Raw genomic sequence first — 27,232 nt, 5'->3', positions numbered from 1 at the left:
GAGCGACTGGGCTTGTATACACTGGAATTTAGCAGGATGAGAGGGGATCTGATTGAAACATATAAGATTATTAAGGGATTGGACACGCTAGAGGCAGGAAACATATTGGGGGAGTCCAGAACCAGAGGCCACAGTTTAAGAATAAGGGGTAGACCATTGAGAATGGAGTTGAGGAAAAACTTTTTCACACAGAGGGCTGTGGATCTGTGGAATGCTCTGCCTCAGAAGGCAGTGGAGGCCAATTCTCTAGATTCTTTCAAGAAAGAGTTAGATAGAGCTCTTAAAGATAGCAGAGTCAAGAGATATGGGGAGAAGGCAGGAACAGGGTACTGATTGTGAATGATCAGCCATGATCACAGTGAATGGCAGTGCTGGCTTGAAGGGCTGAATGGCCTACTCCTGCACCTATTTATTGTCTATTGTAACACCTCCTGCAAATATTGGGAAAAAAAGGCAAATAGACAATAGTTTCATTCTTTACCTTTAATGTAATGAGTTTAATTGTCGTTGGTATCAGAAATTTGTTGTTAATTTGACTTAATGAAGGTGGTTTCAATAGTAAGCTATGGCAGGAATTAACATGCCATACCATGTGAAAAATAACAGGTAAACTCCAATGGTCATTAGATGGTGAGGAAAGTGAAATGCTAATTTTATACTTGAGTCATTCTGTACTGGAGTCCTTCAATATTGAAATGAGAAGCTTAGATTTAGAACAGGGGTTCCCAACCTTTTTTATGCCATGGACCTCTACCATTAACTAAGGGGTCCTTAAACCACAGGTTGGGAACCCCTAATTTAGAAGGCTATGAGCCAAATGCTGGCAAATGGGACTAGTTTGGATTGGCAGCTTGGTCAACATGGACTAGACGAGCTGTCCTTGGACAGAGTCCAGTATATATGATGATCTCTGTCCAATGACCATAATATCCTTTCTCATGTCTGGTGTCCAGATCCACAAACAGTATTCCAGATGTATTCTAACCAGAGAAAACAAACCATTTAGAATGGCTCATTAATGCTGATGTCGCTAGTGACAACCCTATAACCAGAAGAAAAAGAAAACCATGAAATACAAAACCTAACTATTGATTTTTGGACATATTGCCAATATGTTACATCTTTTTAACTTCCTCCAATTTTCCTATCAAACATCAAAATTTTGAATGGTATTTTTCCCATCAAAATGGTGGTAAAGAATTCCAGTTTTGCGGTCTTGAAACTGTTAAGCCATCATGAGAATCAATCAAAGTTAAGTTATCCATGACTGGGAATTCTTTCTGGCTAGAGGGAGCAAAACAATTGGGTAAATCTCTGCCCACAGAGGCATTTTAGTTTCTGTGCAAATTATCATTGTGACAGTTGAAATTCTGGACTATAAGGATTAATTTAGAATCCAATGGCATAAGCAAGCAAGGCTGTGCTTGCTGCTAAAGCTTAACAGATGGTAAACAGGTGGCAAAAACTCTTTAATTACCTGAGCAGCACTTCAGCTTAAAAGCTCTTAAGGGTTTTGGATTCAGAGTCTTGGGCATATGGTATGTTGCCAATTTTTAATTTTGTGTCAGATATAATCAAACATCTATTATGTTAATTAAATAATAACTTCATGTAATTGTGGCATAAAGTATTTATGTAATGTGGATTGTGTCAGATTTGATATGCTTATATTTGTTTTATACCAAGAAATACACTCAGAATCATTAACCATTATTATGTAACAAGGCTGTGATAGAAATTTGTTGACATCATGAATTTTAGAAAATCACAATTGATCCCCAAGCATAAAATTCAAATGTATCAAATTAAGTCATTTTGTTACACTGCTTGGAATCTCTAAGCTAATCATCAATTATTTACATAATATTGACCAATATACAATGTTATAAATCCATTTTAATCATCAGCATGTGAAATATTGAATTCAGTTAAGATTTAATTTGCAGACTGCAGCACCTTAAAGTCATTATACCAGTTTTGCACTATATGCGTGTTTATACTTATTGATTGGATGGGTAGGTATACTGAATAAATTTTAAATGCATAGTGGTATGAAGATCTGTATAAAGTTCAAAGTGAAATTTATTGTCAAAGTACATACATGTCACCACATACAACCCCGAGATACTTTTTCTGTGGGCATACTTAGCAAATCAATAGAACAGTAACTTTAAACTGTAAACAAACTTTGCAAATGCAGATATAAATAAATAGCAATAAAAAACACGCATTAAACAACAATATATCAGAGTCCTTAACTGAGTGTAGCTATCCTCTTTTGTGCAAGAGCCTGTTGGTCGAGGGGTAGTAGGTGTTCTTCAACCCGGTGATGAAAGTTTTGAGGCATCTGTACCTCCTACCTGGTAGAAGGCTTGGATGGTGAAGATCTTTGATGATGGACGCTTCTTTTCTATGGCAACATTTGATGTAGAAGTGCTCAATGGTTGGAAGGGTTTTAACCATGATATACTGGCCCGAATTCACCACCTTTTGTAGGATTTCCACTCAGAGGCATTGGGGTTCCCATACCGGGCCATAATGCAAACAGTTAGCACACTTTCCACCACACATCTATAGAGGTTTGCCAACGTTTTCGATGATATGCTGAACCTCCTCAGACTCCTGAAGAAGTAGCGGCACTGTCATGCTTTCTTTGCCATAATATTTATATGATGGCTGGCTATTTTTAACCATGGACAGAAAGGTAACATAATAAGCCACTTATTTACATTTTAATAGTTATCTGTATAATATTGTCTGTATTACATAACCTTGAAGTGCAGGAATCCAGTTAAAACTAGTTTAAATGCATAAGTGTTAAATATATCAGTGTGTAAATTCAGTAGGACTTAAAAACTAATCTACTGCCTTTATTGACTCTGATAGTAATTGACGAAACTTTTCAACATCAGGCTATGAAAAATGGAATGGGAAGGTAAAGTTCTTATCAAGGAGAATTGTAGATATTTTACTTTAAATGATTTAATTTTGACACACTTGTCAAAGCGAATTATTTCTGATGTGATGAAAGTCATGATGACTTCATCAAGTGGAATTAACCTTAATAGTATTCAACTCTCAAGTTTACTGCAGTACTTGTAAAAAAGAAAGAATGATATATAATTATTTTCACCACGACAGTTGTTTATAGTCATAGTCATACTTTATTGATCCCGAGGGAAATGGGTTTTCGTTACAGTTGCACCATAAATAATTAACTAGTAATAAAACCATAAATAGTTAAATAGTAATATGTAAATTATGCCAGGAAATAAGTCCAGGACCAGCCTATTGGCTCAGGGTGTCTGACCCTCCAAGGGAGGAGTTGTAAAGTTTGATGGCCACAGGCAGGAATGACTTCCTATGACGCTCTGTGTTGCATCTCGGTGGAATGAGTCTCTGGCTGAATGTACTCCTGTGCCCACCCAGTACATTATGTAGTGGATGGGAGGCATTGTCCAAGATGGCATGCAACTTGGACAGCATCCTCTTTTCAGACACCACTGTCAGAGAGTCCAGTTCCATCCCCAAAACATCACTGGCCTTATGAATGAGTTTGTTGATTCTGTTGGTGTCTGCTACCCTTAGCCTGCTGCCCCAGCACACAACAGCAAACATGATAGCACTGGCCACCACAGACTTGTAGAACATCCTCAGCATCGTCCGGCAGATGTTAAAGGACCTCAGTCTCCTCAGGAAATAGAGATGGCTCTGACCCTTCTTGTAGACAGCCTCAGTGTTCTTTGACCAGTCCAGTTTATTGTAAACTTGTATCCCCAGGTATTTGTAATCCTCCACCATGTCCACACTGACCCCCAGATGGAAACAGGGGTCACCGGTACCTTAGCTCTCCTCAGGTCTACCACCAGCTCCTTAGTCTTATTCACATTAAGCTGCAAATAATTCTGCTCACACCATGTGACAAAGTTTCCTACCGTAGCCCTGTACTCAGCCTCATCTCCCTTGCTGATGCATCCAACTATGCAGAGTCATCTGAAAACTTCTGAAGATGACAAGACTCTGTGCAGTAGTTGAAGTCTGAGGTGTAAATGGTGAAGAGAAAGGGAGACAAGACAGTCCCCTGTGGAGCCCCAGTGCTGCTGATCACTCTGTTGGACATACAGTGTTGCAAGCACACGTACTGTGGTCTGCCAGTCAGGTAATCAAGAATCCATGACACCAGGGAAGCATCCACCTGCATCGCTGTCAGCTTCTCCCCCAGCAGAGCAGGGCGGATGGTGTTGAACACACTGGAGAAGTCAAAAAACACGACCCTCACAGTGTTCGCTGGTTTGTCCAGGTGGGTGTAGACACGGTTCAGCAGGTAGACGATGGCATCCTCAACTCCTAGTCGGGGCTGGTAGGTGAACTGGAGGGGATCTAAGTGTGGCCTGACCATAGGCCGGAGCAGCTCCAGAACAAGTCTCTCCAGGGTCTTCATGATGTGGGAGGTCAATGCCACTGGTCTGTAGTCATTGAGGCCGCTGGGGCGCAGCGTCTTCGGCACAGGGACGAGGCAAGACGTCTTCCACAGCACAGGAACCCTCCGGAGCCTCAGGCTCAGGTTGAATACATGGCGAAGTACTCCACATAGCTGAGGGGCATGGGCTTTGAGCACCCTGGTACTGACACCATCCAGTCCTGCAGCCTTGCTTGGGTTGAGACGTTTCAGCTGTCTTCTCACCTGTTCAGCTGTGAAGCCCACCGTGGTGGTTTTGTGTGGGAAAGGGGTACAGTCATGAGAGCAGGGTGGGCGACTGTGAGGAGGGCTAGGAGGGGTAGAACTTGCATATGATAAATTTATGATTATATTTACAGAAACAGCATGTCTTTTTGTCCCTACACAATCACTTAAGAAATATTCCCTGTTATTCTCTTCATTTCCATGTTGCCTTTTGATGAATTATGGTCAATTTTCATACAAATGCAGATAACACCTAGCTCTTCCATCTCCACTTGTATTCTCAGTTTTATCAGAACTTTCTTTATTCTACAGCACTCAAAAGTTCCAATGAAAGATCATCACACTGAACTACTAACTACAGCGCCTTGAAAAAATATACAGCCCTCACAACCATTTTCACATGTTACTGTCTCATTTTCTAAATTTAAAATATATTGTAGGATTTTTAAGCTAATCTACAAAACATGGTTCATCATGTCAAATCAAATGAAAAAAATCCAAAAACCTGTCAACAATTTTCTAAAAATTAAAAACCAAAATAGTGAGGCTGAGAAAGTATTCATTCCCTTTATAGTTACTACACTAACTTTCCTCAGGTGCAGTATATTGCCTTACCAACTCACCCAATTTGTTGATGTAGAAAATTGGAGGCTCACCTGTTTTCAATGAATTCATAAGAATAAATATCCCCTGTCTCTGTAAGGTCCAATAGTATGGTAGATTTTCAACAGACCAAACTATAATGAAGACAAAATAGCATTCAAGACTAATCAGGGAAATGATAATTGAGAAGCACAAATCTGGGAAAGGGTACAAGACACTGAACATACCTTGGAGCTCAGTACAATCCACTGTAGAAAAAATATGAAACCACAACCACGCTACCTAGATCAGGGCACCCCTCTAAACTTCGTCGCCAGGGAAGAATGGCACTTGTAAGAGAGGCTACTGTGACCCCAACAGTCACTCTGAGTGAGCTGCAGAAGTCAGTGGCTGCAACTAGAGATGAAGTTCATGACTCCACAATCTCCAATTGCCTTCCACAAAAAGGGTATTTATTGAAGAATGGCAAGGAAGAGAGAGAGAGAGATACTTTATTGATCCCAAAGAAAATTACAGTATCACAGTAGCATTACAAATATTAGAAGTAAGAAAGAATTAAAAAATAGATTACCTCAAACAGTCTAACAGGAGGATGTCATCACTTCCCCAACTATAGGTTGACTCATTATAGAGCCTAATGGTAGAGGGTAAGAATGATGTCATATCACGCTTTTTGGAGCAGCACAGTTGTCTTAGTCTATTGCTAGAAGTGCTCCTGTGTTCAGCCAAGATGGCATGCAGAGGGTGAGAAACATTGTCCAGAATTGCCAGAATTTTCCATAGGGTCCTTTGTTCTACCACAGCCTCCAGTGTGTCCAGTTTGACTCCTATAACAGATCCAGACTTTCTAATCATTTTATTGAGCCCATTTGCATCACTGTGTTGATGTCATTGCCCCAGCACATCACTGCACAGAAGATTGCACTGGCGACAACAGACTGGCAGAACTGGAAGGAAGAAGCCCTGGTTGAAAAAAAAACATATCCTTGTCTGTAAAGACTTTGCAAAGCATCACTTAGAAGATTCTGTAAAGCGATGGAAGGTCTTGTGGTCAGATGAGAGTAAAAGTGGAAATTTTTGGCCTCAACGCTAAGCAGGTAACACCATCCCTACTGTAAAGTATGGCAGAGGTAGCATCATGCTATAAGGATGCTTTCCGACAGCAGAGATCAGAAATCTGGTCGGGGTTGATTAGAAGATGAATGCTGTTAAATACAGAGAGATCCTGGATAAAAACCTGTTAGCTTCTGCCAGGAAGCTTAAACTGGAGAGGAAGTCTGTCTTTCAGCAGAACAACAACCCAAGCAAACTGCCAGAGCAACTATGGAATGACTTCAAATGAAGAAAATTGATGTCCTTCAGTGATCCAGAGTCCTGGTCTTGACCCACACGAACATCTCTGACAAGACCTCAAGATTGCAGTCCTCTGCCGCTCCCCAACTGGGCACAGCTTGAGCAATTTTGCGAGGACTATTAGGCAAATCTTGCTCCAACATGTTGTGCAAAGCTAATAGAGACTTATCCAAAAAGTCTACTGGCTGTAGTAGCTGTGAGATGTGGTTTAATTAAGTACTGAGCAAAGGGGAATGAATACTTCTGAACTGCTGACATTTATGTTCTTGAATTTTTTTTTTTAGTTTTTCATGCTTTACAATTTTCCCTGTTTTTTGGTCTCTACTGTGAAAAAGGAGCACGTGATTCACAAATATAAAATTATCGGTTAAATTAATAAAAATCCCTGGTTGTAATACTCATTTATGCAACAAAGGGTTGGGTTGAATACTTATTCAAGGCACTGTACGTCTCACTCTGCAGACACTGCCCAATCTGTTGAACATTTTCTGCTTCCTACACGTCAGCCTTTCAGTTCTATTTTTGGTCTTCAGCACCTACCTCCTCCTGGTAGGACTATACTATATATCTGAGTTTTCATTCTAATCGAATTTATATCAGGGATATAATAAATCACAAGAAGAAACGTTGAGAAACATGCACTTTATTTCATTGCCTAACCAGCCAGTACTGTACGTTTACACGCACATCACATTCCATTCCAATTTTGCAAAAAGATCAAATGAGTAATTCTGTGTGTTTTATAACGTTGATTACATACACCATAACCCATATCTACACTGGAGATCCTCACTTGATGGCAGGGCATTAGCATTTTGGCTCTATCGACAAAGGATTCCTTCAAAAACCTCTTTACCGTAGCAGTTAGCGCAACGCTTCATGGTGCTAGCTATAAGATTGTGTTTCACTCCCCACAGCTGTCAGTAAGGTGTTTGTATATTCTCCGCCCACGCCCCCCCCCCACCAGACCACGTGGGTTTCTTCCGACATTCCAAGGACATATGGGTTAGGGTTAGTAAGTTATGAGCATGCAGTGTTGGCTTTGGAAGCATCACGGCACTTGTGGGCTGCCCCCAGCACCTATTTGGCGCAAACCATGGAAACCATGTTTCAATGTACAGGTGACAAATACACCTAATCTTGATCTTTATCTTTGTTTTGCTCCTTCCCTTTCAACATTTGAAGGGTTATTAAAGCACACCCTTTGGATTATTTTCATCAATTTTCTTAGCATTTCTATCTTTTGGACTATATATTAACAGTGATATGTAATAAACTATCTATTGAGCATAAATCAGTCAGTGACAGATTAAACTGATTACAAAAGCGGTGCTGGCTCGAAGGGCCAAATGGCCTACTCCTGCACCTATTGTCTATTGTCTAAAACAGATGAGACAAGTCACTAATTACAAATACTTAAAGTACCTTGTCATCACTTTTTGATTATAAAAACATACCATAAAAAGCACTTTCTCTGGTTCATCACCAAAAGATAATGAATGGAGAATTGAATTGACTTTATTTCTTACATCCTTCACATACATGAGGAGTAAAAATCTTTACTTTACATCTCCATCTAAATGTTGCATTTCAGTCAGTAGAGATTAGGTAAAAATGATTCATCTAGGGTTATCGGATTCATAGTTGCAGCCAAACATCATTAACTGTCCAACTCAGTTCAGATAATACTACACTTGTGCTTGAATTGTGTGTTATCTTGTTGCACTTATGATGAGATTGGCAAATAATAAACTCTAAGACTCCCTACCCAATACAGGAGCCATGGAATTGTTTAGAGATACTTTCTTACAGCAAATGGGTGATTCATGATTCACACTGATTCAGTAGGCCAAAGGGCCTGTTTTGTCCTGAATTTCTCCTTGACTATATAAGCATTAAAATGCATTTTGTTATTGTGCAAGTTGCAAACTGTTAAGCAATTTAAATGATTTATGATCTGTGAAGTGAAGACACACTCAGTGGTCTCTTTATTAGGTACGCCTGCTTGTTAATGCAGATATCTAATCAACCAATCATGTGGCAGCAATTCAATGCATGAAAGCATGCAGACATGGTCAAGAGGTTCAGTTGTTCTTCAAACCAAACATCACCTGTGATGTTTAAAGCGACCCAAGTGGTTTTGACTGTGGAATAATTGTTAGTGCCAGATGGGGTGGTTTGAGTATCTCAGAAATTGCTGGTCTCCTGGGATTTTCACACAAAAGAGTCTCTAGAGTTTACAGAAAAACAAAGACAGTTATGTGGGTGAAAACACTGTGTTAATGAGATTGGTCAGAGGAGAATGGCCAGACTGGTTCAAGCTGACAGAAAGGCAACAGTAACTCAGATAACCACATTACAATTGTGGTGTGCAGAAGAGCATCTCTGAATGCCAAACACGCTGAACCTTGAAGTGAATGAGCTTCAGCAGCAGAAGACCACACTGGGTTCCGTATATGAATAACATAGTCATTGAGTGTATTTTGCTCATTTATATGCTTTGCCTTAGATTTTTAACATACAGACATATCATCAGAGTAACATTCAATGTGGCAATATTTGCATATCCAGAGCAAAGTCCTGAGTCCTGATGAAGGGTCTCGGTCCAAAATACCCACTGCTTATTTATTTCCATAGACACTGCCTATTACTCCAGCATTTTGCGTGTGTCATTTTACATTAATGTTCTTGAGTAATTGTGTAGTAGCAAGCCAGGTACTGGAGACTATTAGCAAACTATTGTGGTGCCAGGAGGGAAGCAAAACTCTAATATTGTAGAACGAGTAAGAAATAGGGTGGGGGTGGGGTGGAAGAGATACAAAAATCTGAAAGCACATATCACCAGGCTCAAGGACAGCTTCCATCCCATTGTTATAACACCACTGAATAGTCCCTTTGATAAGATGGACTTTTGACCTCACAATCTACTTCGTCAAAGCTTTGTTCTGCCTGCAGTACAATGTCTCTGTAAATAAAACACATCAGGTATTGGAACATAATTAGGCCATTTGGCCCATCAAGACTACATTACATCATGGCTCATTTATTATCCCCAAACAACCCCATTCTATTGTCTTCTCCTCATAACATTTGACACCCTGACTAATCAAGAACCTATTAACTTCCACTTTAAATATACTCAATGACTTGGCAATGAATTCCACAGATTCACCATCCTCTGGCTGAAGAAATTCCTTCTAATTTCTGTTCTAAATGAATGTCTCTCTATTCTGAAGGTGTCCCCTCTGGTCCTAGATTTACTCACTACATCTACTTTATCTAAATGTAACATTTTATTCTGTATCCAGTTACTGCTTTTTCCTTGTATTACCTCAATGTACTGATTAGATTGGATTAGATTCAACTTTATTGTCATTGTGCCGAGTACAGATACAAAGCCAATGAAATGCAGTTAACATCTGATCAGAAATGCAAAGAATAGTGTTATTTACAAAATAACTGCGAATAAAAAATAAGTGCTACAGCACACAAATATAAAAGTACTGAGACAGTACAATATGGGTGCAATACTGCTTAGTGCTGTGATGTGAGGTTCAGCAGGGTCACAACCTCAGGGAAGAAGCTCTTCCTGTGCCTGCTGGTGCGGGAGCGGAGGCTCCTGTAGCCCCTACCGGATGGGAGGAGAGTAAAAAGTCCATGGTTAGGGTGAGATACATCCTTGATAATGCTTTTCGCCCTGCCCAGGCAGCGTTTATGGTAGGTGTTCTCGATGGTGGGCAATTAGGTGCCGATAATCTGCTGGGCAGTTTTCACCACACGCTGGAGTGCTTTGCGGTCCGATACGGGACAATTGCCATACCACTGAGATGCAGTTGGCGAGTATGCTCTCAATGGTACAGCGGTAAGAGTCCATCAGTATCCTGGGACAGAGGTGAGCTTTCTTGATGCTCCGCAGGAAATAAAGGCGCTGTTGCGCCATTTTGACCAGGATGGAGGAGTTCAGGGACCAGGTGAGATCCTCGGAAATGTGGACACCAAGGAATTTGAAGCTTGATACACACTCCACTACAGCTCCGTTGATGTAGATGGGGACGTGAGTGTAGCTCCTAGCATGGCTGAAGTCCACAATGATCTCCTTGGTCTTCTGGGTGTTAAGGGCCAGGTTGTCGTCGGCACACCACGCGGCCAGGTGCTGAATCTCATCCCTGTAGGCTGTCTCATCATCCCCTCTGATCAGGCCAACCACCGTGGTGTCGTCTGTGAACTTGATTACGGAGTTAAAACCATGTACAGGAACGCAATCATAGATGAAAAGGGAGTACAGAATTGGGCTCAGCACACAGCCTTGAGGCACGCCAGTGTTCAGGGTGAGAGTGGAGGAGGAGAGGTTGTCTAACTTAACTGATTGGGGTCTGTTAGTCAGAAACTGTTAGTCTGATGTGATTAAATGTGATGCCATGCAAAATAGTTTTTCACTGTACCTCAGAGCATGTGACGACAATAATCCAAATTACTAACCAGACAACATTAAAGTATTAGCAAGCTTAGAAAGCAAACTATTACCAAACCCTGTATTATGAGATCAGATATTCAAGCATCAGCAAGCATTGTAAATAAACTATTAGCAACCCTGCATTACAAAGCATCAGCAAGCTTCAGAAGATAATTATTACCAAACCCTACAATATGAGACCATACATCATCCGAGCATTAATAGGCTTTGGAAACAAATACCATTACCGAATCCTGCGATATAAGGCCAGGCAACATATTACATGAACAACCAAATCCAGCACGGTGGGATCCGGGCTCCGTTTAAGTGTCGGGAAAGCCGGGAAGAGCGCAGTTTGAGCGGTGGAGCGTTATACAGACGCTCCGGCACGGTGGGCCTGGACAAGTCCGCCCCAGGGCTCGTCCCTCCCCAATTCCTGACGCTCTCGCACGTTTAGCTTCCCCTCACGCCCGCTCCCGCTGTAGTCTGGAGCAGGAGGAGGTGCATCCTGGGAAGAACCAGCGTTGTAGGGGGGGTGGGGGGAGAGAGAGAGGGAGAGAGAGAGAGAGAGAAAGAAATCAGAAAGTGAGGCCCGTTTGGATAGCGAGGATATCCGCCCCCCCCCCTCCTCACACACACACTCTCTCTCTCTCTCGCGTCCACAGCCAGCGCAGGCCCCGCGCCCGCGCCACGACTGCGGCTCCCGACGGCCGCCGGCCGCGCGAGGCATGTGAGGCACGGGCCTCCCGCCCCGCGAGCGCCGCGCACACTCGGAACATGGACAGGAACTACACGGCGCCCAACTTCACTGACCCGCTGGTCACGGGCGGGCAAGCGTGGCCGTACGACCGGTCGGGCAGCGGCGTCAAGTCCAGGTGAGGAAAGTGCTTTGAGGGGTGGGGGCGGGCTGAGAGGCGCCTGTGTGTGTTTGGAAGGTCTGGCTGGGCTTGAACGTGTTCTTTCCCCCCCGCCTGCCAACCTTCCGCACTATCTAACGGCGATAGGAAAAATCGAGTAGGGGGCTTCGAGGCCTGCTATACTTCTCAAGTGTGGGGGGACAGGGGAGTCCGAGGCTGTTGAGCCGCTGCCTTTTTTCAGTAATTTATCTCTTAAGTTACTTATTTTCAGTTTCCTTTTCTCCACGTTCCAGGTATTTTTAAATGATTATTTCCCTCTTGATCGCAATTGATAACGCGTCCACAGGGGTCGGGGAAAGAGAAAAAGCTGCTCTTGCACAGGATTTCAGATCAGGGCCTTTAGTGAGATCTTGTTTCCATCGTCCCTTATCTTTGTCTATTCTTTTTAAAAATATATAAACAATGCCATAGTGATTGCAAACTGTTTGAGAAAGCTCGTTGATGCCAATTCAGGGATCGGCGTTTGACTTTTTATTGTTAATAAGAGTGAAAAACATTTTAAGAGTTTGCAAAAGTAGGCGTGGTCTACACGAATCACACGAGTTCTGTTGCCGGGACTTGTAAAAGTTTTAAACACTTGACGAGAACTCTTAAGTCGACAGCAACTCAATCCAGACGAATATCATAAGAGTGTACCTCTTTGTTCTTAAGGCAAACAATTTGTTTGATGTTAATTTGCGTTAAATTGACAGGTTACCCGCGTAAAATTCGTGTGGGATTTTCTCGTGTTTGTTACGGTGCTAATTAATTGTTTCCCAAATTGTACGGTTTTAATTGTTTTCATTGTGCTCCTTGCAATTACATTTTAAAACAAAGATATAAAGATTGCTTAAAGTTTTGGATACCTTTAGGCAAAATTATTGGTTTTTTTACAAATTTATATGGAAGTCTTTATTTTACTTGCACATTAAAGCACAGATGGAGGGCATTTGGCTGATTTGGAACTGCGCTCACATGTTCACCAATACCCTTTTGATTTTTTTTTGCCCTTTCTTATGTTAAAGAATACTTTAGACAAACCACCTGGCACACTTTTGTGATATGAGAGGAAACTAGGGCATTCAGCATAGCAGGCAGAACCTATAAACTCCACAAAGGCAACATCATAAATTGAGGCACCAGCATTAACTTGTGCCACCACTGTTTTGCATCTTTTCACAATGCCAAGGTGATCCAAAGTGCTTCATATCTTTGTTGTTATTTCTATGTAGTTGCTGTAATGAAGGCAATACGTAGCAAAGCCCCACAAACAGCAATGTCTTTAATATTACCAGCCAAAGGCTAGAAGTTTTCCATGGACAATTTCCATAGCTCATCTGAAAAGAGAAGTTTTAAAAATCACTTTTCAAAGTTTGGGTGCCCACACTCAAAACCAACAGTTGCTGTACCTCCCTAATTGTTCTTGAAAAGGCAGTGAACTATGTCAGCTATGTCCAGAGCATTGTTGGGTAGGGATTTCAAAGATGTAAACCTGGTGATGATATGTTTCCAAGTCAACAGTGGACTTTAGAGGAGAATCAACCTACCTCCCCTCATCTGGAGGTACAGCTTGTGGGTTTTATTGGTGCTGAAATAATATTGCATCCATTGCATCTACTATATGGGGAGAGGGAGCATAATTTTAAAATGATCGGAGGAGACTATGGGACGATGTCAGAGGTAGGATTTTTGCACAGTGAGTGATTTGGGAGTGTGGAGTGCGCTGCTGGGGGAGGGAGGCAGATACTTTGGGGACAATTTGGATGAAAGAAAAAGGGAGGCCTATGGGAGGGAATAGTTAATTTGATATTAGAGTAGGTTAAAGGGCCAGTGCAACATTGTGGGCCAAAAGGCCTGTACTGTGCTGTAATCTCATTTGAAATCTCCAACAGTGTCACCTTAAGTGTGATACTTGTTTTCTGGAGTGTAACAAATACACAAGGTGATGAATCGAGTCCCACATTTATTTGTTGATTGGAATATTTAAAGTTGAAGTTCTGTTGACAGAACATTAATTCTTCATTGGAAGATTCTATAATTCAGTTGTTGAGATAGTTGGTAATTGCGATCAATTTAGATTCTATGAAAGCTCTCTTTCAAGACCATCATTGTCCACAATCAAAATTAGGCTTATTATCCCTGGCATTTGGAAAATTTGTACAGTACCATGCAAGACATAAAATACTGTAAGTTACAATAACTATTAGCACACTTATTCCTTTTTTTGCACTAAGATAATAAATAGGGTTAGTATGTTAATGTTCATATTTTAGATAGTGAAGGTCTTTAATGATGCATGCTGCCTTATAGAGGTAATGCCTCTTGAAGATGACTTTTATAATGAGGGGGCTTGTGTCAGTGATGGAGTTTGCTGAATCTGCAACGCAACGACAATCTACAATACTTTTGCAATCCTTCGCATTGGGACCTCCATTCCAGATGGCAATGTAACCAGTAAGAATGCTCTCCCGTACATCTGTAGAAATTTGTTAGAATCTTTGGTGACATACCAAATGTCCTCAAACTCCTAATGAAGTATAGCTGCTAGTGTGCTGCCTTTGTGGTTGCATTATTATGTTGAGCCCAGAATAGATCCTCAGAAATGTTGAGACCCAGGAGCTTGAAACTGCTCACCCTTTACACTGCTGACCCCTCAGTGATGATTTTTGCATGTTCTCCTGACTTCCCCTTCCTGAAGTTAGCGATCAATTCCTTGGTCTTGGTGAAGTTGAGTGCAAGGTTTTTGTGACACCATTCAACTAGTTGATCTACTTTGCTCCTGTACACTTCCTTGTTGCCATCTGAGATTCTGCTAACAACTGTTGTGTCATCAGCAGATTTATAGATGGTATTTGAGCTGTGACTAGCCACACAGTCATGAGTGTAGAGCAGGGGTTCCTAACTGGAGGTTCATGGACCCTTTGTTTAGTGGTATTGGCCCATGGCGTAAAAAAGATTGGGAACCCCTAGTGTAGAAAGAGTTGAACAGTAGACTAAGCACACATCTTTGAGGTGCACCTGTGTTGTAAAGTGAAATTTCCAGTTTCCTTTCAAATGTACGTGCCATGTGATACATTGAATCTGTGATTGTGAAGAATCTTATAATCAAACTCCATTATGAACAGAGGCAGTGAGTTAGGGAGGAAAAGTGTAAAATAAGGAGGTCAAAAATAAGCAACATACACACAATGCTGGAGGAACTCAGCAGGCCAGGCAGCATCTATGGAAAAGAGTACAGATGATGTTCTGGGCCGAGACCCTTCATCAGGACTGGAAAAAAATTGAGGGGTCAGAGTAAAAAAAAGTGGGGGGAGGGGACAAAGAACCACGAGGTGATAGGTGAAACCGGGAGGGAGGAAGGGTGAAGTAAAGAGTGGGAAGTTGATTGGTGAAAGAGATACAGGGATGGAAAAAGGAGAATCTGATTGGAGAGATAGAAGGCCATGGAAGAAAGAAAAGGGCGAGGAGCACCAGAGGGAGGTGTAGGCATATAAGGAGATAAGAGAATGGTGAAGAGGGTGTGGGGCATTACCAGAAGTTCGAGAAATTGATGTTCATGCCATTAGGTTGGAGACTATCTGGGTGGGATACAAGGTGTTGCTCCTCCAACCTGAGTGTGGCTTCATTGCGACAGTAGAGGAGGCCATGGATTGACATGTCGGAATGAGAATGGGAGTTGAATTAAAATGGGTAGCCACTGGGAGGTCCAGTTTTTTATGGCAGAAGCGGTCTCCCAATCTGCGTTGGGTCTCACTGAAATACGGGAGATCACACCAGGAGCACTGGATACAGTAGGTAACCCCATCAGGTTCACAGGTGAAGTGTCACCTCACCTGGAAGGACTGATTGGGACCCTGAATGGTAGCGAGGCGAGGAGGTGTAGAGGCACGTATAGCACTTGTTCCGCTTGCCAGGATAAGTTCCAGCAGGGTGAATAGTAGGGAGGGATGATTGAACATGGGAGTTACACAGGGAGCAATCCCTGTGGAAAGCAGATGGTGTGCTTGGTGGTGGGATCCCGCTGGAAATAGCAGAAGTTATGGAATTATGAGCTGGACACAGAGGCTGGTGGGTTGGTAGGTGAGGACAAAAGGAACTCTATCCCTGGTGAGGTGGAGGGAGAATGGGGTGAAGGCAGGCATGCTGAAAATGGAAGAGATGCAGTTGAGGGCAGCATTGATGATAGAGGTAGGAAAGCCCCTTTATTTGAAGGAGGAGGACATCTCCTTAGTTCTGGAATGAAAAGCTTCATCCTGAGAGCAGATGTGGTGGAGACGGAGGAAATGGAAGAAGGGGATGTCATTTTTGTAAGTAATAGGCTGAGAAGACATAGTCCAGGTAGCTGTGAGAGTCAGTTGGTTTATAATAGACATCACTAGATAAGCTGTCTCCAGAGATGGAGAGAGAGAGATCGAGAAAGGGGAGGGAGGTGTTGGAAATGGGCCAGGTAAATTTGAGGACAGGGTGAAAGTTGGAGGCAAAGTTGAAGAAGTTGATGGGTCCAGGAAGCAGCACCAATGCAGTTGTCAATGCAGCGTAGGAAAAGTTGGGGAGTGATACCAGTGCAGGCTTGAAACAGGCTGTTCCATGTAGCCGACAGGGACCCACGTGAGAGCTCATAGCTACACTTTTTGGTCTTGGCCAGAAATGTCGACTGCACTCTTTTCCATAGATGCTGCCTGGTTTGCTGAGTTTCTCCAGCGTTTTGTGAGTTGCTTGTATTTTCAGCATCTGCAGTTTCACTAAATTATGGTTCAAAGCTTCATTTAATTTTGCTTATTTTTTAATGTGCAAGATTGGCTGGAGTAGACTGGTATTCACATTGTTTATCCGTTTCTGTTATGTTGATTGTTACCTTGTAATCCTTTTTTTCACACCAACAGGATAAATTTGGATTTTGTTGTTTAAATCTTTCTGGTTGTCATATAGTTGTTACTCCTCAGTATTTGAATTAAATTCTGCCCATTATCAAAGAAGCTTTACAATGGTGTGATCTGAACTGTAATCCATGATAAATGAGATGTGGCTTTGAATTGTTTAAATATCGATTAGTTTTCTGTTTGCATGATCATTTATTATACATTATCACCATCTACCTACCCTGATGTTATGTATCTGCTGTGGAGCTGTTTCCAGGAAAGCTCAGCTTTTCCTCAAAATTTCTTAGTTTCCTATAAAAGCCAGGTCTTTTACTACTAGCATGAATACACTTGGATCAGGGAAAATACTTCCAAAAGCTTTTTTTTGCATTCCTGAACAAGTTTTAGCATGAAAGCTACTTCCCCCTTTCAACTCTAAAATATCTCTGCAATAATACTGAGAGATTATCACAATACAACAATATGCAGTAGTTTTGTTAAGCTTTCCACAAACTCTTTCACAATTCTTCTTTGTTGTCTCCACATCACTATTTTGTTATTGAGAAGTAGTACGCTCGTACTTGCTAGAAGTTTGGAATTGTTGAATTTCTTAATTTTAAGATGCAGGTTTTTCTCATGTTCATACTTTGTGACATGCCTTCTTTTCTTAAACCTTCTTGGTCATGTGTACATTGAGCCTTGACTGCCCTTAGTTTCTCAATAAAAAGAAAGATCTCTCTGGAAATACTGAACTTTGGAAAGCTGATCTGTTTTACTGAATCTTACAATTCAGATCTGATGTTCTACTGGGGTTTCAGAGATGACACAGAGTAAGAAATTTACTTAAGCCCCAGTATATTCTCCTACGTCCTGATTGTGAACATAGCAAAGCATGCCAATTGCACTGTTCAGCAAGGAGCTTCTTTGTTTATAAATTCTTATTTATCTATGACCCATACCAGTTTGAAATTCTGCTTTTATAATTTATTCGAACAATACCAAATACCGTTTATCTTAAAGCAGAATTGTAATAAACATTGTTATTTGTCTGACTTCTGAAACATAAGGTTTATCCAAGGTTTTTGTATTATTGGGCTAAACTTAAATGTTTAGAATTTCAGCTGCAATTCTTGGTAAATGTACAAATATTTACTATGATGACTGATTGAGTTGGTACAAGATCATTAAAAAATGGGGTTCTTTCATTTCATCTCCCCCATATCTATAAGAGCTGCCTACGAGACGAAGCAAGATATACAAATCATTAGATGCAAGTCATCTATAAAACGTTGCACTGGTAATGCTCCACAGCTGTTATTCCATTACATTGATGACTGCATTGGTTCTGTTTCCTGCACCCATGCGGAGTTCGTCAGTTTAATCAAATCTACCACCAACTTCCATCCCGCCCTCAAATTCACTTGGTCCATCTCTGACACTTCCCATTTCTTGATCTCTCTGTCACCATCTCCAGAGACAGATTATTTACTGACATCTTTTACAAACCCACTGTCTCCAGCTGTTACCTTGGCTACACTTCTTCCCACCCTGTCACTTGCAAAGATGCTACTTCTGTTAGTTCCTCAGTTTCTGCTGTATCTGTTAGTATGATGAGACTTTGCATTCCAGGATCTTTTTTTTGGCAGATAATGGGCTGTTCCCTCACATGCATCTCCTGTTTCCTGCACGTCACCCCCTCGCTCCATCCCTACCAACAGATCAGGGGTAGGGTCTCCCTTGTGCTCACCTTCCATTCCACTAGCCTCTGTATCCAACAAATCATTCTCTGCATCTTCCACCATCTCCAACAGAGTCCACCATCTGGCACATCTTCCCCTTTCCCCTCTCTGATTTCTTCAGGGATTGGGTTCTTGGCAACTCCCTTGTCCATTTCTCCCTCCACACCGATCCCACTCGAAGCACTTATCCCTGCAAGTGTGTGTAAGTGTTACACCATCCTTGACACTTTCTCCTTCATCAGCATTCAGCATCCTAAGCCCTTGTTCCAGATGAGGCCGCACTTCATGTGTGAATCCATGAGTGTCGTTTATTGCATCTGGTGCACCTGGTGAGGCCTCCTCTACATTGTGAGACCTGATGATGCAGATTAGGGGATTGCTTTGCCAAGTACCTTTGTTCCATCTGCTCTAATAGCTTGGATCACCAGTGGCCAGCAATTTTAATTCCACTTCCTAGTCCCATACTGACTTGTCTGTCTATGGCCTTGTTTACTGCTGAGCTGCAGATTAAAGGATTTGTTGTGGTAATATTCTGTTTTGGGAATCTCCAACCCGACGACATGAACATCAATATCTCCAACTTCCATTAACCACTCCTCTCTGGCCCGTAACTCCTGTTACTGCTTCTCTTTCCCCTTCCCTGCCCTCATGATTTTACCATCGCTTCACTCCTTCCCTTTATTCCAAGTTCACTGTCCTCTTCTGTCAAGTTGCATCTTTTTTAGTACTTTGTCTCATCTGGATTCAGCTGTCACCCACCAGCTTATGCTTCTATATTTCTCACAATCCCCTCCATTCTCTTATTCTATTTTTGCCCTCTTTCCTTCCAGTCCTGATGAAGGATCTCGGCCCAAACCATTAACTGTTCATTTTCTCCTTGGATGCTGTTCTGCTGAGTTCCTCAAGTATTTTGTGTATTGCTACAAAGCTGTAAAGTACTAAATTGTGGATATCTATATAGCTTACATTAACTTTGATTTGAAAATCTGACATGAATTTAGTTGCACAAGATGAAGTGTAATTAGGATATGCAGAACATTTAAAAAATATCTGGATATAAATGACAAGATCAATGTTTATTGTACTTGAACTACGTATTGTAGCATGGTGAGCAGTTTCAGAGGATCTTAAAAAATTCCACAGAGACCATATCAGGTGTCCTATTTCCTTTCCCATATGACTGTTTTGCAACAATCTAGTTATCACTAAAGGCTATTTTTTCCAAAAATTACTTATTACTTGTCTGATTTAAATTTTGTACTGTAGTTGATGTCTTGGGATTTGAACTGTGGTCCCTTCCCTGTATTGTTAATCCAGTCTTCCGAATTGTTTAACCGCCACATCACCCACCCTGTTCATCATATTCCAATAAGTATATGACCTGCTAAAATGAGGAACAATTTTATATAGTTTATTTCATTGCTTTCTGAGAATTATTCAATTTATAATTTCAAACCTTGAAACAACTGTTATTTGGAAGATCAATATGTAAAAGTCAGCATTAAACTGGAGTTCTGATTTTTGTGAGTACATAGAATTAGTAAAGGATGAAATTTCATTTGGAAACGTTTGTTTCTTTCCTGCCAAGGCATTGATTCAACACTGCCAGTGTAATTTATTTACCAGTAAAGTCCAACTTTAAAAAAAATTCATTCTTGAGATGTGATATCACCCACAGATCTGGCTTTTATTCTTAATTGCCCTGAGATGAGAGCACTGCCTTAAACTGAATGAAGTTAGTGTTTAGTTATTTGTTGAGTAGCTCACTAAGCTGCTTAAAGACCATGTTGTGACTGATTGCACAATTACTGCATGGGGTAAGGAAGAAAGATTTTCTTCAAAGGAAATTAGTAAGTTAATTATCATGTTGATAACCTTGTGATTATCTTTTAAGTAATCAGATTTTATTTTTATTTAAACAATTCAACAGCTATTGTACAATTTCACCATATTCCATTTGATTAAGTGACCTTAGTAAGTCTGAAATGTTTATAGGCTCTTTGTAAATAATTTGTTATTCAACTGTGAAGATAACATGAAAATTGAGTTTATTTTTAATTTGAATATGTTTAGAATATGTCATTAAAGGACTGGGTGTCTGATGATTGGTTAAATATTCTTTTATTATTGAAGTATTTAAAAAGTACTGAATATTGATTATGGAAAACAATGTTAATTTAGTTGGACTGATCCCAAGAAGAGGATGTGTAGTATCTAGTTGTGATGTATTGAGGTGAAGCTGAATAACTCAATATTGATATGAATGTGGAATGTGCTGCCATATGGAACGACAAGATGGCATTGACACATTTAGGAAAGAGTAATATATTCATCATGGGAAGAAAATAAAGGACTAGAAGTACTGGAACAATGCTGTTTGCCCTTTAATGTTGGTGTCAGTTGAGAGAGGGAGAGAGATCCTGGACCTCAGTCATATACACATCCAAGCACTCATTAACTATGAAGCTTTCTATCTTGTTCTTCTTTTAGGAATTGAATTTCAGTGTCCAAGACTACTCTAGCATAAGGGATTTATTCCTCAAACCCCTTCCAGTCCTGCTACTGTTCACTTTTTGGGAAAGCCCTCTAATTTTTGACTTTGCCTTCTAGAAGAAAAGGATCCTTCTTGTTTCCTACAGCCAGGCCTCATACACTTTGATTTAGTCCCCTTTAGCCTAAAAGTTTCCATTCCTGACAAGATCCTCATAAATCACTCTGCATCTTCTCTAGTGAAGACTCATCTTTTCTGACATGTAGCAAATACATTACATTCAAGTCCTGGTCTAACACATACTGTTTGTAATTCTAGCATAACCTTATTTTCTCTTATTAACTAAGGCATCCCATATGTCTTTTAGCCACCTTCTCCACCTGTTACCTTTATTGGTCTCTGAACAAACACTCAAAGGTTCCTTTGTTCCTCTGCACTTCTGTGCCCTCTTAAGTAATTGTATTTTCCCTTGCCTTTTTGTACCTTCCCAAATGAGATAATTTACACTCCTCTGGATTAATTTCCATTTGCAGCTCTTCTGCCCAAGTGATAGACAATCTATATCCTCTTGAAGTTGAAAGTTTTTTTTCCTCCCTGTCAAGTACAAGGCCATTTTTTGTATCATCTATAAACTAGAGTTGACTGGATCACATCCAAAGCATAAATTAAGGAATGTGCTGTAGAAATCCAGAAGAGTGAACTTTATATGTATTTTTCAATTTGAGTCTCAAGCAAAGACGTATTTGTTGGGAACCATCCATAAACCTGAATGCTGCTTATATGCTGATTATATTAAAATGTTAGTTTTCACCAAATTTCAAAACCGTCCTGCTATTCAAATATCACTTAATAAAAACAGAGTGTGCCTTCAGAGCACTTTTATACTTGTAATTTTGGATCTGTAAACAGTGAATTGCAACCTCAACAGGTTTTTAATCAAAATTTACAAGTGTTAATTGGTTAACAGACTGTATTCCTTTTCTGACATTGGCAAAGCTTGTTGTGTGACTAAATGTCATCTTAATCATAATTCAGAATTAAAATGCATTATAATGATTTGCAAAACAAAAGAAATATTTTATGACTGAATCTTTTCATAGTATACTGCTTGGATAAACACATTGGACTGATGTCTATGAATGGATGAAGCTCTAATTTTTGGTTTATTTGACTTTGGTGAAGTACATTATATAAAATAGTGTTGGCATATTGTCTCTGCTCCAGTCCCACTGAACTCCCAAGTCCTCCTCCCTTGACTCCATTCTATCCCTCCTCCCTTGGTTCAGTCCCTTCCCACCTGCATCCATGATATTTCTCAGACTTTTGATCTCACTAACTTTCAGTTCCCTGGCCCTGCCCGCCTCATTTTAACCGTGGATGTCCAGTCCCCATATACTTCTGTCCCCCATCTCAAGAAGGCTTTAAAGCTCTCCACTTCTTTCATAAAACAACCAACTAGTTCCCCTCCACCACCACCCTCCTCTGTCTGGCGGGACTGCTCCTTGTCCTCAACAATTTTTCCTTCATTTCCTCCCAGTTTCTCCAGACTTGAGGGGTTACCAATGGCCCTAGCTATGCCTGCCTTTTCGTTGGCTATGTGGAACATTCCATGTTCCAAGCCTTCCCTGGTAATGCCCCCTAATTCTTCCTCCGCTGTATTGATGTATTGGTGTTGCTCCTTGCACCTGTGCTGAGCTCATCAATTTCGTCAACTTTGCCTCCAACTTCCACCCTCCCCATAAATTCACTTGGTCCATTTCTGTCACCTCCCTTCCTTTTCTCGATCTCCCTCTGTCTCCATCTCTGGAGATAAACTGTCAATTGTTATCTTTTATAAACCTACCAATTCCCTCAGTTATCTTGACTATACCTGTTCCTGTCTCCTGTAAAAATGCTATTCCCTTTTCTCAGTTCCTTTATCTCTGCTGTATTTGTCCCCAGGGATGCAGCTTTCCAGGACATCAGAGATATCATCCTCCTTAAAAGAACGGAGTTTCCTTTCCTCTAACATTGATCCTGCCCTCACTCACATCTGCTCCATTTCCTGAGCATCTGCACTCACCCCATCTTGCTGCCGCCTTAACAGTATCTGCCACCAAATGAGTCTCTGCATCCAACGCATTATTCTCCACAACTTCTGCCATCCCCAATGTGCTCCTACCACCAAACCTACTTCCCCGCCCCGATCCACTTTTTGCAGGGATTGCTCCCTCAGTGATTCCCTTGTTCACTCGTTCGTTCCTTCTCACTAATCTCCTTTCTGGCACTTATCCCTGCAAGCATCCAAAGTGCTACACCTGCCCATTCACCACCTTCTTCACCTCCATTCAGAGCGCCATGTAGTCCTTCCAGGTGAGGCAGCACTTCATCTGTGACTCTGCTGGGGTTGTCTATTGTGTCCGGAGGTCCTGATGCAGCCTCCTGTACATTGGTAAATGGGAGATCGCTTTGTCCGTCAGTGACCAATAATTTTAATTCCGTTTCTGTTCTTGTTCTGACATGTCGGTCCATGGCCGCCTCTTGTGCCACGATGAGGCCCACCTTCAGGGTGGAGGAGCAACATCTTATAATCCGTCTGTGTGGCCTTCAATCTGATCGTATGAATATCAATTTCTCCTTCCAGTTTAAAAAAAATCCCTCCCCTTCCCTTATTCTTTTATTCCCCACTCTGGCCTTTTCCCTCTTGTCACCTGTCTCTTACATCCCTCCGGGTCCCCCCTCCTTCTCATTCTCCTATGGTCCACTGCCTCTCCTATCTGGTTCCTTTCTCTCCAGCTTTTTACTTTCTGTACCCACCTGACTTCACCTATCACCTTCTTGGTATCTTCCTTCCTCTCACCCATTCTTTCCAGTCTTGAAGTGTTTCGGCCTGAAATGGCGACTGTACACTCTTTTTCCATAGATGCTGCCTGCTTGCTGAGTTCTTCCAACATCTTGTGTGTTGCTTCTAGCATCCGTAGAGTTTCTTGTTTAATGTATACTGAGTTCTGCGTGGAAGTTCTTTGGAGGTTTTTAAAATTTCCAGCAAAGTGGGGTTGGTGATGGGGGCAGATAGGGTAGGCTAAGCATTTTAATATATTTATGCATTGTGCATGAGAATAGTCTGAATGCACATATTTGCAGCAAAGTGAATTAATAGAAACAAATGCAAACAAATTGATACAATCTAATAGCTAACACTGAAACAATGTTGCACAGAGGTTGAGGTTAATGTTAAGATTGAAACATTGAACACAGGCAGGTTTATAGCCCCCTGAAAGAGCTGCACAGGTTGATAGAATGGTTAATAAGGGCATGCTTGCCTTTACTAGTCAAAGAGGCATTGAGTTCAAAAGTCAGGAAGTTATGTTTATGTAAAACTCCAGTTAGGCAGTAGCTGGAGTATTGCATATAGTTCTGGCTGCTCCATTATAGGAAGGATGTTGTGGCTTTGGAGAGGGTGTGGAAGAGGTTTACCAGGATGTTACATGGATTAGAGGGCATGTGCTATAATGAGAGGTTGGACAAATTTTGGTTGTTTCCTCTGGAACTGCAGAGTCTGATGGGAGATCTAACCTGGTTATAAGATTATGAGAGGCATAGAGTAGATAGACAATACCTTTTCCAAGGGTTGAAATGAAATGACCAGAACTCGTGCATTTAAGGTGTAAGGTGAGAGTGGATAATTTCAAAGAAGATGTGAGGGGCAGATTTTTTTTTACACAGAGTGGTGGGTGCCTGAAATGTGCTGCCTGGGGTGGTGGGCGAGGCAGATATATTAGAGATGTTTAGATATGCACCTGCATGTGAGGAAAACAGAAGGATATGGATATTGTGTAGACAGAAGAGATTAGTAATCAAACGGTTAGCTAAACTAATTTAGTACAGCATTATGGGCCGAAGGGTCTGTTACTGTGCTGTACTGTTCTCTGTTCTAAAATGGAAAAACAAGGGCAGGAGAGAATCAATTTGGGTGATGAAAACCACCAGAGACATTTGTAGGCATAATTCAGATCAGGGAATTTAGAGGTGTGTCAAACTATGCCAATAAAATGTCATAGAGAATCATACCTGTAAACTTGATTAGTAGCAACAGTGTGGAGGATGAGTGCATGAAATGTGTAAGATATTAATGTACTGTATGTTGAGGATCAGTGAAGGAGTAGACTATTTTCGTTCTATTAATGTACGATGTGGTAAGTGAACCTGATAGGGAAGGGGTGTTTAGGGAACAGTCATCATTATATGATTGAATTTTATATAATGTTTGAAAGTGATTTTGTTGAATCTAAAACCAAGGTCTTGACTCTGAATAAAGCAAACTACAAATGTATAACACTTGTTTTGGCAATGGTAGCTTAAATAGTATGACAGTAAACAAGGAGAAGTTAACTTTTAATAGCTAATATATTGTTTATAAGTAAAATATCCCTTTTGAGCCTTTCTGATAAGGGAAGGTAAATTAGAAAGATTAGATGTTCATGGTGAAAATGAACTGGTTGAGAGCTGGGAATGATCAAACTTGCAAATGGAAGGAGGCTTGTTATGGGTAAATGTGGGAAGGAACTGGGTAAGGAGTAGAAGAATTACATCAAGGTAGGAGTATGTGCTCTGGGATGAAATCAGCAACACTTCATTGCAAAACTCTCTTTTGCTACTTGTGGCCCTAGAAAGACATCTGATTTGTGCAGTCTTAATTTGGGCATCTTCTGATTTTAATCACTGCACTCTTCAGATGGCAAGGCTCCAGTTCATTCTCTAAACCACCCTGTCTTGATGATTATTTTCTTTTTGAAATTCTGAAGTTCAATGTCTGTATACATTATACAACATTGAGATTTGTCTAACAGCCACAAAACAAAGAAACCCAAAAGAAGCCTTTAAAAAAGACTGTCAAACACCCAATGTGCAGAGAAAACAAAACAAATCATGCCAACAATAACCACTAGCAAATAGCATTCCAAACTGAAGTCCACAAAGAGTCCGTCCACAGACCCTTGGTTCAGCACAGAGCGGAGTCGCAATTTGAACTGGCCCAACTCTCGCGATGGGCCCAACACCGTGACCTTTTCAACATGGCCTGGTGCCTAAGTCGTCATCCAAATGTCAGGTTCAGTCGCTTTGATAAGCTCTGGGGCCTGGACCCTGCCGCCTCTATTTGGCCTGACCCAACCTTTCCAGTTCAGCTTGGTGCTTAAATTGTCATCTAAGTATTGGGTTCAGTCGTATCATTCACTCTGGGTCCTATACCCTGCTGCCTCGATTTGGACTGTATCTGACCTTTCTGATTCAGCATAGCAAATTAGAAAAATATTCTATGATTTCTATTTTTGGATTACCATCTCTGGTTATTCAAGCAATTTGTTAAGTTGTACCAAAGTGCTCCACATGTATATTAACAAGCAGCTAGGCAGCAATCAGGACAGGACAAAAGTTTTGTTAAATAGACAACTGTTAAGAAAGTTGTAATGAAGGGATACTGTCATACAGTCCCAGAGATACAAGGCACTACTATAAGGCATAGGAGCAGAATTAGGCCATTTAGCCTGTTGGGTCTGCTCTGCCATTCAATTATGGCTGATTTATTTTCCCTCTCAACTCCATTCTCTTGCCTTCTCCCCATAACCTTTGATGTCCTTACTTATCAACCTTCACTTTAAATATACCCAGTGACTTTGACCTCCACAACCAGTTGTGGCAATGAATTCACAGATTGTCTACCTTCTGGCTAAAGAAATTCCTCTTCATCTCTATTCTAAAGGGATGTCCTATCCTGAGGCTGTTTCCTCTGGTCAAGACTCTCCCTCTATTTGAAACACCTTCTCTGTCCAGGCATTTCAATATTCATTAAGTTTCAATGATATCCCATTCATTCCTTAAACTCCAACATGTACACACTCAGAGCCATCAAATGCTCCCCATATATTAGCCTTTTCATTCCCAGGATAATTCTAAATGTCCTCTGGACCCTCCTCAATGCCAGCACATTCTTCCTTGGACATGGGGCCCAAAACTGCTTGTAATACTTCAAATGTGGTCTGACCAATGCCTTTTAAAGCCTCAGCATTGTGTGCATTCTTTTATATTTTTGTCCTCTTGAATTAATGCTAACATTGCATTTGCTTTCCTTCCTACTGACTCAACCTGCAAGTTAACTTTAAGGGAATCCTGCATT

The 27,232-nt window shown here is 41.1% G+C and overlaps 1 protein-coding gene across 3 annotated transcripts in view; it reads left to right on the top strand.

The window, feature by feature from the left end:
* Nucleotides 1-11,599: 11,599 nt before the first annotated feature.
* The window catches only part of qser1 (glutamine and serine rich 1), a 151,592-nt gene continuing 135,959 nt past the window's right edge, over nucleotides 11,600-27,232 (top strand). For 2 of the 3 annotated variants that reach the window (XM_072272801.1, XM_072272800.1), the window contains exon 1: nucleotides 11,601-11,968. In XM_072272801.1, the coding sequence (XP_072128902.1) occupies nucleotides 11,871-11,968 (98 nt within the window). In that variant the 5' untranslated portion in view covers nucleotides 11,601-11,870. Of the gene's footprint in view, nucleotides 11,969-27,232 lie in introns of all 3 variants that reach the window. The other variant, XM_072272802.1, reaches the window with a different exon arrangement.

This window comes from Mobula birostris, chromosome 11 (assembly GCF_030028105.1).
Source record: "Mobula birostris isolate sMobBir1 chromosome 11, sMobBir1.hap1, whole genome shotgun sequence".
Lineage (NCBI taxonomy): Eukaryota > Metazoa > Chordata > Chondrichthyes > Myliobatiformes > Myliobatidae > Mobula > Mobula birostris.
Note: the sequence above shows the minus strand (reverse complement) of the source record. Positions and strands in the feature narration are given on the sequence as shown.